The sequence below is a fragment of the Solea senegalensis genome, linkage group LG2 (assembly GCF_019176455.1).
Source record: "Solea senegalensis isolate Sse05_10M linkage group LG2, IFAPA_SoseM_1, whole genome shotgun sequence".
Taxonomy (NCBI): Eukaryota; Metazoa; Chordata; class Actinopteri; order Pleuronectiformes; family Soleidae; genus Solea; species Solea senegalensis.
Window position 1 is genome coordinate 964857 of NC_058022.1, and position 18408 is coordinate 983264.

The following is an 18408-nucleotide window of genomic DNA, read 5'->3' on the forward strand; positions in this document are numbered from 1 at the left end:
ATCACCAACATCATCTTCATCACATAATCACTATCAAATTCATCGTCACCACTATCTTCATCATCATGATCACCATCATCTTCATCATCATCATCACGATCACCATCATCGTCATCAACACTACCATCTTCATCATATATTTGACAAACATGAATGTTTTTGTTCTAAATGTTAAAGACATGTGTGTTTGTGTAAATAATTACAGAATGAAATAAATACAATTAGGACATAAAATAAGTCTTATAAATAAAATAGAAACAAAAAACAAACGCAATAATAATAATCAAAATTAATACTGACAAAAAATACTGTGGTGAAATAATTTTAAGACAAAAGTCAACGTCTGTGGTCATAATACTGAAGTGCTGAGTCACATGTGCCGAGTCACATGTGCTGAGGTTTGCATAATAACACTTTCTCTGGAAGCTAACATGCTAATGGCTCCACCCCTTGACAAGCCCTTTCATGTTCCCGCCCTTTCTTTTTTTAAGAATCTATTAAATGACATTTATTTTAAAAATCACACAGGTTCAAATGTTGGTTCATATGTAGAAAACTACGGAGCCCCTAAAGGGACATTTAGAATTCAAAAATGTGGTTTGTGTATTAAGATATGACGTATTTATAGTTTGGCAGCGACAGTATCGGAGGTGATCAGCCCCGCCTCAGCGGACGCTCGCTGCGTACAGTGCGTGGGGCAGAGCAGCGTTACCTCGGCCTGTCCTGATGAAATGATCCGCTGGCTCAGACATCGCAGTCATTAGATTAAGCCTCATCACATTGTTGATAAATGAACATAAATGAATTAATTTAACTTAATTTATTTTTATAGAAATATACAGTACTGTTAGATTGTGTGTTCTCATGTATTATTATTCTGTGCTTTTATTTTTGAAGTTGTATGTTCAGTGAAGTATTGTTACGGACTGTGGCTAAGACATGGTGTTGACTTTTCCCTCCTAAAATGGCAGAAGAGATAGAAAACGTAACAAGTACCATGTGGAAAATAGATATATTACAGCAGTGCAGGGTATGTATATGTATGTCCACAGGAGGATTGTGTGTGTGTGTGTGTGTGTGTGTGGGGTTCTGTGCCGGTATCTCAGCTGACATTCAAAGTACATTAAAAAATACCGGGTCAACAACAAATCTATCGATCACACCAAGGATCTAATGACAGCGATGTCAGCGGATCATTTCATCAGTACAAGCCGAGGTAACGCTGCTCTGCCCTACACACTGTACGCACTGATCACCTCCGATACCGTCGCTGCCAAACTATAAATACGTCATATCTTAATACAATACTTTCTGGTGCGCACGAGATACTTTCTTAGACTTAGACTAAGACTTTTATTTGTCATTGCACAGAAAACACAGCAGCGAAAACTGGCAACGAAATTTCGTTGCCTGGCAAGCAGATAATCTAAAACTAAAAACTAGCGGAACCAGAAAGTATCTTGTGCGCACCAGATAGGTTTAGTTTTTTTTTTTTCGATGGGCTCCGTAGAAAACAGCAGGAAGCTCAAGATCAAAACAAACAAACACAGTAAACACAATAACAGGAAGTTTCTTTTCTGTCGTGTTTCGAAGAACTTAGTAGCACCTGTACATCTTTAACCCCCCGCCCCAATGGAACAGTCCAAACACTGAATGATCTATAATTACAATAACATACAGTGACTGTCACAGTAACAATACACACTGACACGCTGCTCGTCCTCTTTGAAGGGTTCAAAACCTGAATGTGGGTTTATTGCTTTGCTCATGTTGCTCGCGTTGCTCGTGTTGCTCGTTGGGGTTAACCTTAACCTTAAATGCATTGAAACTAAAACAGTTTAGCGACCGTTTATTTGTGTTTTTTGTCAACAGGTTTCACCAAACAACAACAACATCACCGTCAAACACCTACATGTATCACTGAGCTAACTGTTAGCATCATTTCTTTTACTCTAATTCCTATGGCCTGATCACATGACTAAGGCTAGCAGCAGGTAGCGGTTAGCATCCCATTAGATCAAAACCCAGAATTTAGCATGAACTCATGCTAATGTTAGCATGAGTTCAGCATGACGCAAACTAGCATCAATCTGAGCTAGCATTAGCACAAACCATGATTACCTTTAAAAAATACAAATAAAATCCTAACTATTTGTTTTAGTGGATGAAATTAGTTTGACTTATTACAAATGTAACTCCGCCCCCATCACACTGGCCTCGCCTCTTATGGATTGATATTTTCAGTCCATCAGCAGCAGCGTGTCTTCACTGTCTTTGTCTTTCATCATGTCCTTCTGGCCCCTACTGTTGCCTTCGTCCTCGTCCTCCTCCTCCTCCTCGTCTCTTACCTTAAACTTGGCTCCGATCTATCTGTCACCTCCTCAAACATCTCACTGTCTCCTTCAGTGTCCTCCTGTCCACCTCCTCCCTCTCTGCTGTCCCTCAGGGTCGCATCAGGGTCAGAGTATCTGAATGTGACCAGTTCTTGCAGGTACGAAGTCCTCATCAGCAGCTCAGTGGTCTCCATGTCTTCTACCATCACATCTCCTCCTCCTCCTTTGTCCCGCTCCTGACACTCCTGTCGCTCCTCCGGCTCCTCCGGCTCCTGTTGCTCCTGACGCTCCTGGTGCCCCTCCCGCTCCTGACACTCCTGATGCTCCTCCCGCTTCTGACGCTCCTCCTGCTCCTGTCGCTCCTCTGCCTCCCTCTTGCAGTAGGAGTAGCGATGGTTCATGTGCTGCGAGTACGAGCCTGAGTGTGAGAAGCGTTTGCCGCACTTGTCGCACTGATACGGTTTTTCTCCAGAGTGAAGACGTGAGTGTTCGATGAGATGATGTTTGTGTTTAAAAGCCTTTTTACAGATCTGACATTGGTGAGGACGTTTACCTGCAGAGACACAAAAGAGGGATGACTGAGGGTCAGGACGCCAGATAGTATAGAATCACAAACACAGAGTGTGAAAGCTGAGACTCAAAGTAAAGAAAAGAAAGACAGGACATGAGGACATGAGAGATGAGGACAGGGACACAAAAACATCATATATATATATATATATATATATATATATATATATACAGTTTATATACCTGTGTGTTCATATTTGTGTCTGAGGAGGGAACTGGTCTTCTGGAATGTTTTGTCGCACACGTCACACGCGTACATACCACTTTCAGTCTTCTTCATCTTCTTCCTGTCTGTCAGGTCGTCCAGGCTGGACAGGAAGTCCACCTCCGTCCCCCCGGACTGTCCATCCAGCAGCTCACTCTGACACACACACACACACACACTCGTCTGTTAATCCCACACCTGTTGATCCCCACACGTTTCCAAGATCTGGAGAGAGCTTAAAGGTAAAGGCCTTTCATCCAGGAGACACACACAAAGAGGGTGTGGTCTATTAATAAATCATAAACAAAAGTGTAAACAGGAAATTACAGTTTCTATTAAAAAGACTTGTCCAGATGTTTATTTACCATCAGGACAACGGGACAATCAGGAATCAGAGTCTGAATCTGAAGCTTTTACCTGGAAACCTGGTTTCTTTTGGTACTTCCTCCACTGCTGCAGGTCAGCGAAGGTGGCGGCACCTGTGGAGTAGGTGTAGGCCATCTGGGGCAGGAAGCTCATGGGTTCCAGGCTGGGGAAGGGTCTGAGGCCCGGGACAGTGGCCTGGGCTGGAGACATTAAGGTGGGTGGAGGAAAAGCACTGTGTGGCTGTCGTGAGGTGTAGATAGGACCACCAGCGAAGGGGTTTATCCCAAAGATTGAATTGGAGCTTTCCTCCAGCTGTTGGAGAGAGGATGCTCTGCCATCAGAGCCCAGGACTTCTGTCTTGATGCTAATCAGGTCTATGGGTGCAGTCCCATGTTCAGTGCTGTACTCAAAGATACAACCGTTGGCTCTGGGTTGCTTCTCTACCATGAGCCTCTGAGTCACTGTGGATTTGGGCAGTGACAGATCCAGTGGTATTTCCCTGTGAGCGTCCTCAGACATGAGGATATTTGGGGTGTAAAAGCTGCTCTGAGAGGTTTTGGAGGATGTGGAGGAAAGGTTGAGAGGTGAAGGCGTGTCTCTCCTCAGCTGGTCCACCTGTGGGTCGAGTGCTTGTTCGTCTGTCGTCTGCCTGTTGGCTGAAAAGTGGTGACCATTGTTGAGTCGGTGCAAAGTGTCAATGCCAGCAAAACGTCCGTGTGAATCTACATCAGGAAGTGACAGATGTGATTGGCTCATGCTCTGCTTGAGGTCAGGAAGCAGCAGTGTTTTCCTGCCACCATGGTGGTTCCACTGGGAGAACCACTCCTTCACAAACTCCTGAGGAAGACCGACAGTGCTGGAAACTTTCAGCAGCTCCTCAGAGTTCAGCTCAGCGTTCATAGTGAATTGTGCCTTTGGTACGGACATGTAGTCTTTGAAGCAGTTGATGGGGCTGAGTGCCTGCTCATTGCCAGGAGGCTCAGAGGACGTGGTGCTGCCATCACCTGGTGGCAGGACAGCTTTGATCTCCTCATTCATGTTGCACAGGTAGCGCTCGTGTTGGTGCAGTGGGATGGGTCCAGGAAATGCCTGGTTGCAGTACTGGCAGGAGAAAAGCAGTCGGTGGTTCTCCTCCCTGCTCAGGTTAGCTGAGTGATTTGGTTTCTCCTTTTTGACTTCCACTGGTTTCTTTGCATCGTCAATCAGACCCTTGACCTTGCTGTCCATCTCCAGAGTGTTGCCATGGAAACCACCCAGCGCCACCTTCTGGTCATCTATCTGTGTGCCTAGCTCCTTCATGTACGCTCGCAGCCTGGAGATCTCCTCTGAATTCCAGTCCATCTTTTGCTGACACACAGTGTTGTCCACAATCTGAAGCACCTTCTGAACCTCACTCAGATTATTCCCCAGAGTTCCTGCATAGCCCAGCAGAGGGAGCTCTAGTCCTATACCGCTCAGGTCTTGAAGGGGTCTGTGGGAGGAGATGTGGATGCTCCTGCTGCAGCCATTAAGGTAGACCGCAGGTCCTCCAAACCCGTGCTGAGAGGCCATGAGCAGCTGGTACTCGCTGACGTCCATCTGTTTGGATTTGACACTAGGATGACCCTGCTGATCTGGAGGTCCAAATAATCGCTTGTGCTTTAGTTTGTGGCGGAGCTGGGTGAGGGTGGGTCTTCCTGATGATGAGGTTGGGGAGCTGGGGGAGGAGCCAGGTTTGCTGTTGTTTCCATTGTGCATACGCCTGTTGACGGCAAAAAGGCCGATACATTTCTTACTGCTGATGTGTGAACTGTATGAACCCGAGTGCGAAAAACGCTTCTTACAGTTGGAGCATTCGTATGGTTTTTCACCTGTGAAACAACAGGAAGTCAAGATCAGACACCATGGTTTTCAAAGTAAGAGTTAACCTTACCTTAAAAAATATTTCCAAACCAAATATGTGTGTGTGTGTGTCTCACCACTGTGAATACGTAGATGCTCCTTCAAGTGATGTTTGTATTTAAAAGCTTTTCCACATTCACAACATTTGAACTTCCTGTTTCCATTGTCTTCACTGTGTGATGGTACCTGTGGTGGTTAACTGAGTGACAGTTTGTTGGGTTCAACCATTCACACCAAAGTCCATAAAAAAGAAACAAAGTGTGTCTAACTGTAAGTCAAAGAATCTTCTTAGTGTATATGTATAACAACACATTTAAGTGAAGTCTTATGAGTCTGAGTCACTTAACTAAGTGGGGGGTGGGTCTTACCTGCCCTCTGGTAGGTTTCTCCAGGGTCATGTGACGCTCCAGTTGCGAACAGTTGATCTGGTTTTTGTCGTGATGATATTTGACGTGTTCCTGTAGCGAAGTCAGCCGCTTGTAGCTGCGGTCGCAGTACGGACATGTGAGCAGCTGAGCGAAATCATCTGCAGAGGTCAAAGGTCAGAGTTCAATAAGTGTGTTTATTGTGATTCTGATGATGTTTTTCTCACCGTGTTCGCTCTCGTCCTGACTGATGACGTCGGGCGCGCTCAGTCTCGTCACTTCCTCCGGGGCTTCTGGGTAAATGACGGCAGTGCCGCTGCGCTGCAGGTATTCAGCCACGGTTTCCAGGCGACTGTCGCCAAGGTCCGGTTTATGCTTGCAGAAAAACTCGTCTAGTTTGGAGACGTCGTCCATTTGCCGCACTGAGCACAGGAAACGAAAACATGAACGTAACATGTTTGACACGATGGTAACACGTTACTATCATGTGTAGAAAACACTGTTACAGCCTTGTTTCCATGGAAATAAGGTTTGTTTTTGTGTGTGTGTGTGTGTGTGTGTGTACATATCTCACCAGTGTTGTCATTGTCTCTGAGTGTCCAGCTGTTATTGCAGGATGACGCCCCCACAGTGACCACGCCCACCTCCTCCGGCACAAACATCCCATCGTCCTCCTCCGTCTCAGAACTCGTCTCGATCAACTTCTCATAGTTCAACACTACAACACACAACAGCCTTGTGTTACCATGACAACACAACGGCAACGTGTCACATGTCAGTGAACTGGAGCTGTTCTGTAGGACAAAGACCAGTTCTGACTCTGCTTACCTTAGTCCAGGTGTGAAAGAGGTTTACTAGGGACAGGGTTACCAGTTAATAACTAACACTAAACTTAACCACACACAGTGTGTTCCTGGAACACGTTTAAGGATCTGAAATCGCTGACTGTCTCTTTAAGGTCAACAACAGGAACAGAAACGCTGAGGTCAGCAGTTTTCACTCACATGTTCACCCTTAACTTTTGTGTAGGGGTGGGGCGTGTGAGGATGATGATGAAGAACATCCCCAATATTTATCACTTCACTTTCTCTAAGACTTCTCCCTCTCTTCATGGTACTCGTCATCATGTGACCCCAGTCAACACTAAGGTCTCCTTGGAGATCAGTTCAAGCTTTTAACATCACTGGGTCTTCACCAAATATGGATGATGTGGACATCATCAATAATCTATCATCAATAATCCCATAATGCTATCTGTGTGTATGTGTGTGTGTGTGTGATGTTGTAACAGGACAACAGTCACAGAGTGAACACCCCTGGGTGGGGGTAGCTCAGTGGTTAAGACCTGTACCCCGTGTGCTAAAGACATCATGGTCGCAAGTTCAACTCCACCCCTGGCAGTTTGTACTCAATTCCCTTGTAATTCGCTTTGGATAAAAGTGTCTGCTAAATGACATGACATGACATGTAATGTAACAGGTCACACTGTGTCAAACTGAAGTCAAAACAATGTAACAGGAAACAGACAACATCATCATCATCAGATGTTATCAAGCTTTAGGCTGTTACATTGATTGACCTGATCTCTCTCTCTCTCTCACACACACACACAATGTATTGATTGATGATGTTAGCTTAACTATGCACATGAATCACTGACATAGCAGCTAATCCTGTTGTGACTTCACACACACAGTTTCCACGGTCTCTCTCTTCCCTTTACTCCTGATATCTTCACTGTCAATCACACCTTGGGACCAGGTTTCCTGAGGAAACACCAAACACCTCCTCACCACCTCCAAGAGCTTTTCCCAAGTTTTCAGCTTCCATCTTTTAACCCTTGGCTCCTCCTTCACTCGTTCTGGCATCACCTTGTTCCTGTCTCACTATATTTGCCACCGCATATATGCATATATTTACATATAAAAGGACCATGCATGAAAACCGAGCGTTCTGAAAGGGGCGGGTTTAGCAGGGTTATTGAACTGCTATGATGCTTCATCCTTATGGTATTTTGACCAAGGCATGTCACAGACATGTTCATTAGGACACCAGGGAACTATTTTAATGGGGGAAATAGGGTATAATATGTTCCCTTTAATAAAACAAGATGGTGGCGCCCTGTACGGCAGCGGCTGCTTCGGCTCCCGGTAAAATAGCCAATACATCGCTTAATTCTGCTCAGCGGAACAGAACACAAACGGTATATGACCGTCAGGTCATGCTTAGTTTTTGCAAATTCAGTCTTTCCGACTACGTACATTTAGAGACGCAGATCACACTACAAAGCCTAGGTCTGCTACACCAGTCGGACCCAGCGGCTTACAAAGCAGTGGAGTCTCCCACCAGCACAGACCGCCCACGGAGACACCGGAGGCGGTGCAGGAGGAAACAGAAGCGCGGTTGTCACGGCGGACTTACAGCTAAGCTAAAAGCTAATCCGTTCTGATCGCCGCTTCCCTCCATCCTGCTCGCCAACATACGCTTGATGGAAAGCCAACTGGACTATCTGAAGCTGGACTTAACCACCAAAAGGGAAACAAGAAACTGCTGCATCCTCATTTTCACGGAGACGTGGCTAAACTCATCTGTCCCTGAAGCAGCCATTAGCCTGGACGGGCTAACAACATTCAGAGCCGACAGGAGTCACGTTCTCACAGGTAAAACCCGAGGGGGTGGAATCTCAAGATTCAAGATTCAAAGTGTTTATTGTCATATGCACAGTAAAGAAACACGTTTCCCTGTACAATGAAATTCTTACTTTGCTGTCCACTCAAAAACACCAGCATAAAGTAAAAAGTAAAAAAGAGATGCTTTTGTAAAAAAAGTATAAATATACATAAGAAAAATATAAATATTACAAAGAGACTAAAATAACATATATGCATAAAATAAGTGTAAAAATAAGAACTGTACATAAAGTGAACACAGATTTAAAGTGACATGTTTCAGGTTTTAAAGTGACTGTAACAGATTAAAGTGACAGTGTAACCAGGTGACAGGATTATTGTAGTCCCGTTCAGCTGTTGAGGTTTCTGATGGCAGTGGGGTAAAAAGAGTTCTTTAGACGGGTTGTCCTGCATTTGGCACTCCTGTACCTCCGTCCTGAGGGCAGGAGTGTAAACAGTCCATGTTGTGGGTGGGTGCTGTCTTTGATGATGGTGGCAGCTCTCCTGTGGACTCTGCGGTGGTAGATGCTGTGCAGTGAGGGCAGTGGGGACCTGGTGATCCTCTCAGCTGTCTTTACCACTCTCTGCAGGCGTTTGCGGTCCATGGCTGTAGTGCTGCCGTACCACGCGCTGATGCAGTTGGTCAGACTGCTCTCCACGACACAGCTGTAGAAGTTGCTGAGGATCTTTGTCGACATGCCAAACTTCCTCAGCCTCCTCAGAAAATACAACCGTTGCTGTGCTTTCTTGAGCAGCTGTGTTGTGTTGGTGGTCCATGTGAAGTCCTCAGTGATGTGGACCCCGAGGTACTTAAAGCTGCTCACCCGTTCCACTTCAAGATCCCGGATTAACAGTGGTTGGTGAGGTCTCCTCTCCTTCCTCATGTCCACTATCATCTCCTTCGTCTTGTCTGTGTTTAGGGTGAGGTTGTTGTCCTCGCACCAAGAAACCAGACTGTCCACCTCCGTCCTGTAGGCCGCTTCGTCCGCCGCAGTGATGCATCCTATCAGTGCAGTGTCGTCAGCAAACTTCAGGATGATGTTGTCTTTATGGGAGGCGACACAGTCATGTGTGAACAGGGTGTAGAGGATGGGGCTGAGGACACATCCTTGTGGAGTGCCAATGTTTGTGATGATGCTGGCTGATGTTTTATTGCCAATCCTGACAGTCTGGGGTCTGCCAGTCAGGAAGTCAAGGAGCCAGTCGCAGAGGGTGGGGTGAATGCCAAGGGTGGATCTGCATCTACACTAATAACAGCTGGTGTAACAACGCTACCCTGGTCTCCAGCCATTGCTCTGTGGACATTGCGTTTGTGATTGTGAGATGCAGACCCTTCTACCTGCCCAGGGAATTCACCACCGTCACCATTGTTGCTGTGTATATTATACAAGCAAGCGAAGATGAAGACTGTCCTTCCAAAATTCCATCAGCATGTGGATTTTGCTACCAGAGGGGAAAACACACTGGACTTAGTCTACACCAACATCAAGAAGGCCTTCAGAGCAGCCCCCTGCCCCCACATCGGCTCCTCAGACCATCTCTCTGTGATGCTAATTCCAGCATATCGGCCCCTGCTCACCAGAGAAAAGTCTGCTGTGAAGAAGGTGAGAGTGTGGCCTGAGGGATCTATGTCTGCACTGCAGGACTGTTTTGAGTGCACTGACTGAGACATGTTCAGAGAGGCTGCAACAGTCAATCAACATGCAGATGTGGAGGAGTATCTGTGGAGCTGCATCTGTGACTGGCTACATCCAGTGGTGCATGGAAGAGGTCACAGTAGAAAAGAGAATAGTCACACGGGCCAACCAGAAACCTTGGATGACTAAGGAGGTGCGCACAAGCCTGAGGGAGCGTAATGCTGCCTTCAAATCCGGTGAAGCGGTGGCACTCAGAACAGTGAGGGCCAATCTGAACCGGACAATCGAGGCAGCAAAACGCGCCCACAGCCAGAAAGTCCAAGGTTTCTTCCATGACCCCAGCAACTCCAGACAACTGTGGCAGGGCATCAAGACCGTCACAAACTACAAAGCCACACCCTCACCCTGCCGAGACGACATCAGCTTCCTCAATGAGCTCAACAAATTCTTCGGGAGATTTGAAGCTCTGAACAACACCCCAGTGAGGAAAGCAACCCCCCACCTCGATGAACAGGCACTCAGGCTCGAAACCACTGCTGTACGGAGAGCCCTGAGAAAAGTTAACGCACGGAAAGCATCTGGCCCTGATAACATCCCAGGACGGCTGATCAAGAAGTGCGCAGACCAGCTGGCCCGCATGCTCACAGACATCTTCAACATGTCACTGATCCAGGCTATTGTCCCCCCATGCTTTAAGTCTGCCACGATCATCCCAGTGCCCAAGAAACCTACCATCACATGCCTTCACTTTAGAAAATTTTGTATGCTTGTTATGCACCAATGACACCAGAACAAATTCCTTGTATGTGCAAATCGTACTTGGCAATAAAGCTCTTCTGATTCTGATTCTGATTCTGATTCTTAATGACTTAATGCCCTGTTGCACTAACAACGACCATCATGAGGTGCTTCGAGCGGGTGGTTAAGGACCACATCATTTCCATACTGCCTCCATCATACGACCCGCTCCAGTTTGCGTACCAACCTAACCGCTCCACTGAGGACGCCATCTCCACCTGGAGGACAAGAACACCCACGTGCGGATGCTGTTTCTCGACTTCAGCTCAGCATTCAACACGATCATCCCCCAGGACCTGGTACACAAACTGGGCCCCCTGGGCCTCAACGCCCCCCTGTGCAACTGGCTGCTGGACTTCCTCACAGACAGAACCCAGTCTGACCGTGTGGGTAACAATACCTCAAGTGTCATCTCCCTGAGCACCGGTTCCCAACAGGGCTGCGTCCTGAGTCCAGTGCTGTTCACCCTGATGACCCACGACTATCGTCCCAGGTACAACACCAACCACATCCTAAAATATGCGGAAGACACAACAGTTGTGGGCCTCATTCAGGACAACAACGAACTGGCCTACAGAGAGGAAGTGCGACATCTGGTGGACTGGTGCAGCATCTGCTGCAGAACATACTCAAGAACAGTTACTTTCCGCTGGCCATCAGACTGCTAAATTCCAAATAGCAATTTAGCAGTCGCCCCCCCCGACACTATCTGTGCAATTTTTAACTGTTTTTTTTCATTTTATATTACTATATTTATTACATAAAAACACTTAATTATTTATTTTTCATTAATCATAGTTAGGATGAAGAGTTGGATACATGTATAGACATTTACAGTAAGATAAAAGACATTTCTCATCAAAACTCATAAGTGACTAAATTGCCCCTGGTCTTGTTCCTGGTCTTGCCCCTGGTCTTGTCCCTGGTCTTGTTCCTGGTCTTGTTACTGGTCTTTTCCTTGGTCTTGCCCCTGGTCTTGTTCCTGGTCTTGCCCCTGGTCTTGTTCCTGGTCCTTCTGTCATTTTTTGAACATTTTAAACAAAATCACTTATAAACTGTAATAAACTCGAGGCTCTTTACATGGTCGTGATTATATAATTATATTATTATATTATTATAATAAGTGAACAAACACTTTTTTTTTATTTCTCCTTTATTTAACCAGATAAAAGACCCATTGAGATCAAGATCTCTTTCACAAGGGTGACCTGGCCAAGAAAGGCAGCAGCACACATCATAGTTAAATAAAAACAGGAAGGCAGCAACTACAATACAAACAACAAATACAAGAATACAACTAGACAAAACATAAAGTGCAAGAGTTGTGGTCACAGTAACAATTTAAGAACACAGGCACTGTTCAAAGGATTTCTGTTCGGAAAGCTCCCAGTGAAATAAAAGCTTGCAATTTAAGTTCAGTTTGGAGGGTATTCCAAGCAAACTGAAAGCTTTTTTTCCCATTTTTTTCCCACGTGCGGCAGACAAGTGAAAAATGTCATTGGAACGTAAGGCATAATGGCTTCTGGTTCGCTGAAGGATTAAAAGGAGGAGTGTGGGTGTGGTCATAAGTGTGGGTGTGGTCAGAAGCGATGATGCTTTATTTCACAATTGTGATTCACAAACAAACAAACATGTTTAATGTTTATAATCAGATGGTCTATGAAGAGGTTTTTAAGTCACTCTCTCACCCACTGCATCACCACTTCACCTTTTCTCCAGAATGTCCACACGCACGTTTGTCAAAGTGTCCTTGAACTCATCACCTGGTCCTAATGTGGACTGCACGAGACGTTCAGGGACAGCTGGGTAAATACCGCAGTCATTGATCTGGAATTGATTTCATACAGAGGTGGGTGTGGCCTGTATCTGAATGTGGGTGGAGTCAGTGGGTCATACACCCACACAGAGGTCATGACCCCTTTATCCATTTATTGAATGTTCCATTTTGGTCGACCTTGCCGCAGGAGAGAGAGAGTGTGTGTGCGTGTGTTTGTGCGTGCGTGTGTGTGTGTCAGTCACCTTGAAACATCACAAATACCAGAGTTTCACACCAACATCATTCCACTGCACTGATGAATCATGGGAGATGAAGAAGGAGGAGTTTCTATTGTTGGTGGAACAGAGACGAGCTTTGTGAGGACAAGAAGACCAAGACATGAGAATGAAGAAGAAGAAGAAGAAGAATATGAAGAAGACATTTTCACTCCTCCCCGCCCACACACTCAGATTCTCCTCCTCTTCCTCACTGTCTCTCCTGCTCATCTCGTCACCATGCCAAGCAGAGCATTCAGCCACAGACTCCTCCCTCCTGACCTCATCACAGACTCCTCCTTCCTGACCTCATCACAGACTCCTCCCTCCTGACCTCAGCATCACAGACTCCTCCTTCCTGACCTGCATCCTCCTCCCTCCTGACCTCAGCATCACAGACTCCTCCTTCCTGACCTCAGCATCACAGACTCCTCCCTCCTGACCTCAGCATCACAGACTCCTCCTTGCTGACCTCAGCATCACAGACTCCTCCTTGCTGACCTCAGCTTCACAGACTTCTCCTTGCTGACCTCAGCATCACAGACTCCTCCCTCCTGACCTCAGCATCACAGACTCCTCCCACATTTCAAATCCAAACTAAAAACTCAACTGTTTTTTTTAAATTGTATTTCCTTTTATTCTGTTTTTATGTTGCATTTGTGTGTAAGGTGACCTTCTGTGTATCATTATTACTATTATTATTATTATTATTGTTATCTTTCTTCTTCTTATTATTATTATTATTATTAAGAAGAAGAAGAAGAAGAAGGAGGAAGATGATGGACAGGTGTGTGATGACTGTAGGGGGCACTCTTGAGTAACACAAACTAAATAAACAATATTTAATTAAACAAATTTCAAAATTGTTGTTAAAACATTTTTTTCATGATCCCTTTAAGACAAATTCACACTTTAGACAAAAATACTTTAGTTTGCTCCAGTATCTGAAGTTTCCTGTGATCACTCTCTCACTGTCTATTAATGTGTCTCGCCCATCTGTCCTGTGTGTGTGTGTGTGTGAAAGACAGTGTGTGTGTGTGTGTTACCATTCTTCCTGCGTGGGTTGGCCTGTTTACGTCTCTTGTAATGATGTTCCTCCGCCATGATCTCCGGCTTCATTGATCAGTCAGTCTGCACGGTCTGCACGGACCTGAGACCCACTCCTGACACACACACACACACACACACAAACACACGGTAAATTCCACTTTACTGTGAACACACACATATACTCAACCACACACACACTCTTTCACACTCTCTCTCTCTCTCTCTCTCTCTCACACACACACAGTCTCTCTCTCTCTCTCTCTTTGGTAAATACCTGTGTGAGCACGCGCCAGGAGCTCTGCTCTCACCTGAGTCAGGTGAGAGCAGGTGAACGTTGCGCTCTGATTGGCTCCTGAAAGAAAACCAACACACACGTGCGCGTGCGTAACTCCACCAGAGACAACTGCTACTGCACCCGCTGCCCAGAAAAAAAAGGGCACCTGCCAAGTCCCGGTCCGGTAAGTCCCGGTATGTTCCGGTAAGTCCTGGTGTGTCCCGGTGAGTCCGGGTGAGTCCGGGTGAGTCCCGGTAAGTCCCGCAGATGCAGCAGGTCGGGCTGTGTGTGTGTGTGTGTGTGTGTTAGGCTCCTCCCTCCGGAGCCTGTCACCGTTTCTTCTCAGCAACATAAACAGGGGCGAGATCTTGTGGCAACACGCGCCACCTATCTGCACGCAGAGGGATAGTTGAGGAGAGCCCCCCTCCTCATCCTCCTCCTCATCATCATCGTCACTCTTTGTTCCGGGTGAGAGGAGGAGATCGTGCCGGTTCACCATGTGCGCGCGCTGCATAGACACGAACAAACATAGCGCCAAAGCACGTGATTGGCTGTTACACTGTGTTCACCTGAGCAGGTGATTTCACCTGAGAGCATGCGCAGGTGACCTGTCACGTGCTCACTCCAAATGTAGACCGGTCAATAATGTTTAATATTAGATTTATATTTTTATGTATTTGACATCAAATATAAATCACCTCACATTCAGGTGAATGCAATCTGTGCTGAGATTATGGATTATTTCAATGTGTGTGTGTATGTGTGAGGGGGGATTATCGGGGGAGTTTATAAGGATATTACACTCATCACAGTATCAGTGTTCCCATTAGGATTACACTGTATATACTCGTGTATATATATATATATACATATATATATACATATATATATATATGTGTATATATATATATATACATATACATATATACACATATATATGTGTGTATATATACGGTAAATATACACATATATATGTGTATATTGGGTTAGGGTTACACGTGGCCTCAGTGAGCATCAGAGTAGATCTATTTGTTCAGACTAAAAAATACTTTCTCCTCTTTCTCGCGCTGGAGAAAGAGTTTTGTGTAAACGAGGTTTGGTCATAAATTCCATCATTTGTACAGTGGACACATTATCACCACTCCTACTGGAACCTTTGTCTACTGACTCTCAAAAATCCCCTCCTCCAAGTCAATATGCTAATGTGAGCACCCGCGGACACATGTGGACGGAGTGACACCGTTAACAGACAAGCCTTTTGTCTGATTCAGGACTTTGACTGTGGCCTCAGGGATCTGAACATGACAGACACACATAGTTCTGCTAATTGTGGACAATGAGGTGAAGCCATGAATAATGATGGAACTCATGAGGGTGAGGAAACATCTGTTCTAACCCCACACACACACTCATGGATTCTTTACCCAGGAATCTTTACCTGAGTCTTTACCTGAGTCTCAACCCAAGAGTCTTCAGAGTGAGAGACAGTCTGTCCCGCTCTCTCTCTCTCTCTCTCTCTCTCGCTCTCTCTGACACACACACACACACACACTCACCTGCTCTTTTTAATAACCTTCAGATTCCTGCACAAACACAAATAGTGAGATTTAAAGTGAGACAACAAACACATCATCTGTCACACAGTCTGCTTCATTTTACACACACACAGACAAACACTCATATACACTTACTCACACACACATGCAGTGCTGTGTCAGCTCTCAGACACCATGGCAACCGTCTTTGACAGGAAGTAGATTTTCTAAGTCTTTCAAAAATATTAATAAACATCGAGCTGCTGCCAAACTTCCTGTGGCCGGGGATCAAACCCCCACCACCGCTGAGGACACCGAGACACAGAGGACATGAGGACTATCATCACTCTTAAATCCTTCTGTCCGTTTATTGACATAAACATTAACTCAATATTTATTCATGTCTTAAATGTGCTTATGTGTCCCTCACTTTACAAACTGTCCAAAAAGAACCCCAAGTTCTTGTTCAACATTCACATGTCATCAAATGTCCTCACTATGTCCTCACTGTCCACAGACACTGTGTCCTCACTGTCCACTTTGTGAGACAGTCCTTGGATGGATTCCCTTCATCTTTTTGTGTTTTTAAAATGTCCTTGTTGGACAGGGATTTTCATTTCTGATTGTCTGATGTCCAAGGAGACAAAAAGAGACAGAAGGACAGACTTGGTTCACAGTTCTCTGGATTTTCACATGTGTGTTCAGATGGTTGTAATCTCACTCTGCTGATGAGGACAGACGTCTCTAAAGACCTGTCTTTAATTAAGTTCATTCATTTTATTTAAATAAAACAAACACAAGCTCCAAATTCAATCGAATCATAAACACAAATGCTCATTTAAATGAAAATTAAACAAAAAATGTTTTTATGTTGAACAAGTCCTATTGTCTGTCCTCTGTCTTCTGTCCTCCTGGAGGTAAAAGTGTGTAAATGTCATAATTAGATTAATTTTCATTAAAACTAAAAGACATCAAGTATCAAATCAATCTAAATTAAACATTTAAAAATAATAATTAACAAAGAAACTCCAAAAAATAATAAATAAGATTAAAAAAAGATGAAAATCTATTTGAACACAAATGTGATGAAATATGTGTGTGCATGTGTGTGTGCATGTGTGTGTGCGTGACAAAAGTGAGACAGTAAAATCACAGTTAATCTGTTAAAAGGGTCAGATTAGGTGGCATACAAATATTTAGTACTGATAAGTGTTCAGAGGATTACACACACACACACACACAGACTGGATCACATACCTGGGTATTTTGCTGTAAGGCAACATAAGTAACCACTGCTCTGACATGTGACCATTTGTTGATTTTATAAAAACAAAGATTATTTGTAACATTTTAGAGCTGCTGTTGTTTTCTCTGTGTGATGTCCAATAGCAGCCATTTTTAATACTAGATTATTAATCAACCTCAAACCCAAACCAGGATATTCATCTTTTGAAAGCCTCATTCTTAATCTGTCTCCTCATTAGAAAACACAGAAACCAGTTTACTGTCCACCTGCACTTTGTTCTGAGCTCCTACCAGAGTTCGTTCTGAAGACAGATACAATCAGAATTATAGAGGATGTTGTCAGTGATCATCTCAGCTGTACGAAGGAGTATTAGGGCCAGCCAAAAAAAAAAAAAAAAAAACAAAAAAAAAAAGAAAAAAAAAAAAAAAGCCAGGCGAAAATAAATGCAAATAAAAGCGACTGACGGCTGCGCGTCTGTCTGAGCTCCACACCGACAGGATCAAGCAACTTGATCAATTGCCTTATTGTAACTTGTGATACAACATACCCTCTCTGGATCGCAAACAGGTGCAACCATTGGTACCCCTGCATCTGCCCCGTTCCAGCTATTTCATTTTGTATCAATGCGGCCACCTCCTCCAAGTTTGTATAGTTTATCTTCCTGAAGAAACCAAGTTTCCTCTTCAGCGTCCTAATACTTATCACCACACCATGTTTATGAGCCAAAAGAGAGAGAATTTTTTTATTATTATAGCCGTTTCTGAAGTAATCGATGCTTAATCGATGCATCTGTAGAGGCAGGCATGGCTATTTGGTTTTTTTATATATTTTTTTTCTTGTGCCAGATTTTTTTTGCCTGCCTTTTCCCCTTGTAGCAGCTTTAAGTCAGTACATGTGAAGGTTCCTGTGGTCAAAGATGACCTGGTTCACTGCATACTACATGAAATTGTGTTGATATATGTATATATACATGTATATGTATATATACATACATACGTACATACAGTACATGCAATGTAAGAACTCTTCATGGACACATATTTAAGTCAGGTTTGAATTTGTGTTTAAATCAGGTTTAATTTGTGTCTCTCACAGTGGACATTGAGGACACGGTGGACACTGAGGACACAGTGGACGTGTTTGGACGGTGAAACGTTGATGCTCTGCAGGCATCTGGTCAACAGCAGTGACATCGTCTTTATGTAACAAACAAACATTAAACTAACAGAGGAAACGTACAACAGTGAGTTTGTCATGTAAACAAAGCGGCGGCAGATCGACTTGTAAACACATAGTTTGTGTCCACTCAGTGAGACAGAGACACTTTTTGTCTCAGACAAAAACGCGGTGTGATGTCCACATGCTGCCAACTCTCAGGTCACTTTTCTTCATCATGACTCAGAGACAAAGCTGAGACTCTGTCGGAGCAGGTCCGGATCCTGTGGCGT

At 44.7% G+C, this 18408-nt stretch overlaps 1 protein-coding gene across 1 annotated transcript; it reads right to left on the reverse strand.

The window, feature by feature from the left end:
* Window positions 1-1356: 1356 nt before the first annotated feature.
* Window positions 1357-14458, reverse strand: zeb2a (zinc finger E-box binding homeobox 2a). The gene is made up of 9 exons (XM_044019671.1): window positions 14180-14458; window positions 13902-14018; window positions 6295-6438; window positions 5948-6142; window positions 5724-5881; window positions 5433-5541; window positions 3526-5324; window positions 3087-3264; window positions 1357-2886 (listed from the first exon to the last, which is right to left on the reverse strand). The coding sequence occupies exons 2-9, from the start codon at window positions 13972-13974 to the stop codon at window positions 2345-2347; spliced, it is 3198 nt and encodes a 1065-aa protein (XP_043875606.1). The 5' UTR covers window positions 13975-14018; window positions 14180-14458; the 3' UTR covers window positions 1357-2344.
* Between the last annotated feature and the right edge of the window lie 3950 nt (window positions 14459-18408).

Coding starts and splice junctions, on each gene's coding strand:
- zeb2a (XM_044019671.1), bottom strand. CDS start 13,974: ATGAAGCCGGAGATCATGGCGGAGGAACATCATTACAAGAGACGTAAA. Junction 6,143..6,294: donor CAGAGACAATGACAACACTG/GTGAGATATGTA, acceptor TCCTGTGCTCAG/TGCGGCAAATGGACGACGTC. Junction 3,265..3,525: donor AAAAGAAACCAGGTTTCCAG/GTAAAAGCTTCA, acceptor TGTGTGTGTCAG/AGTGAGCTGCTGGATGGACA.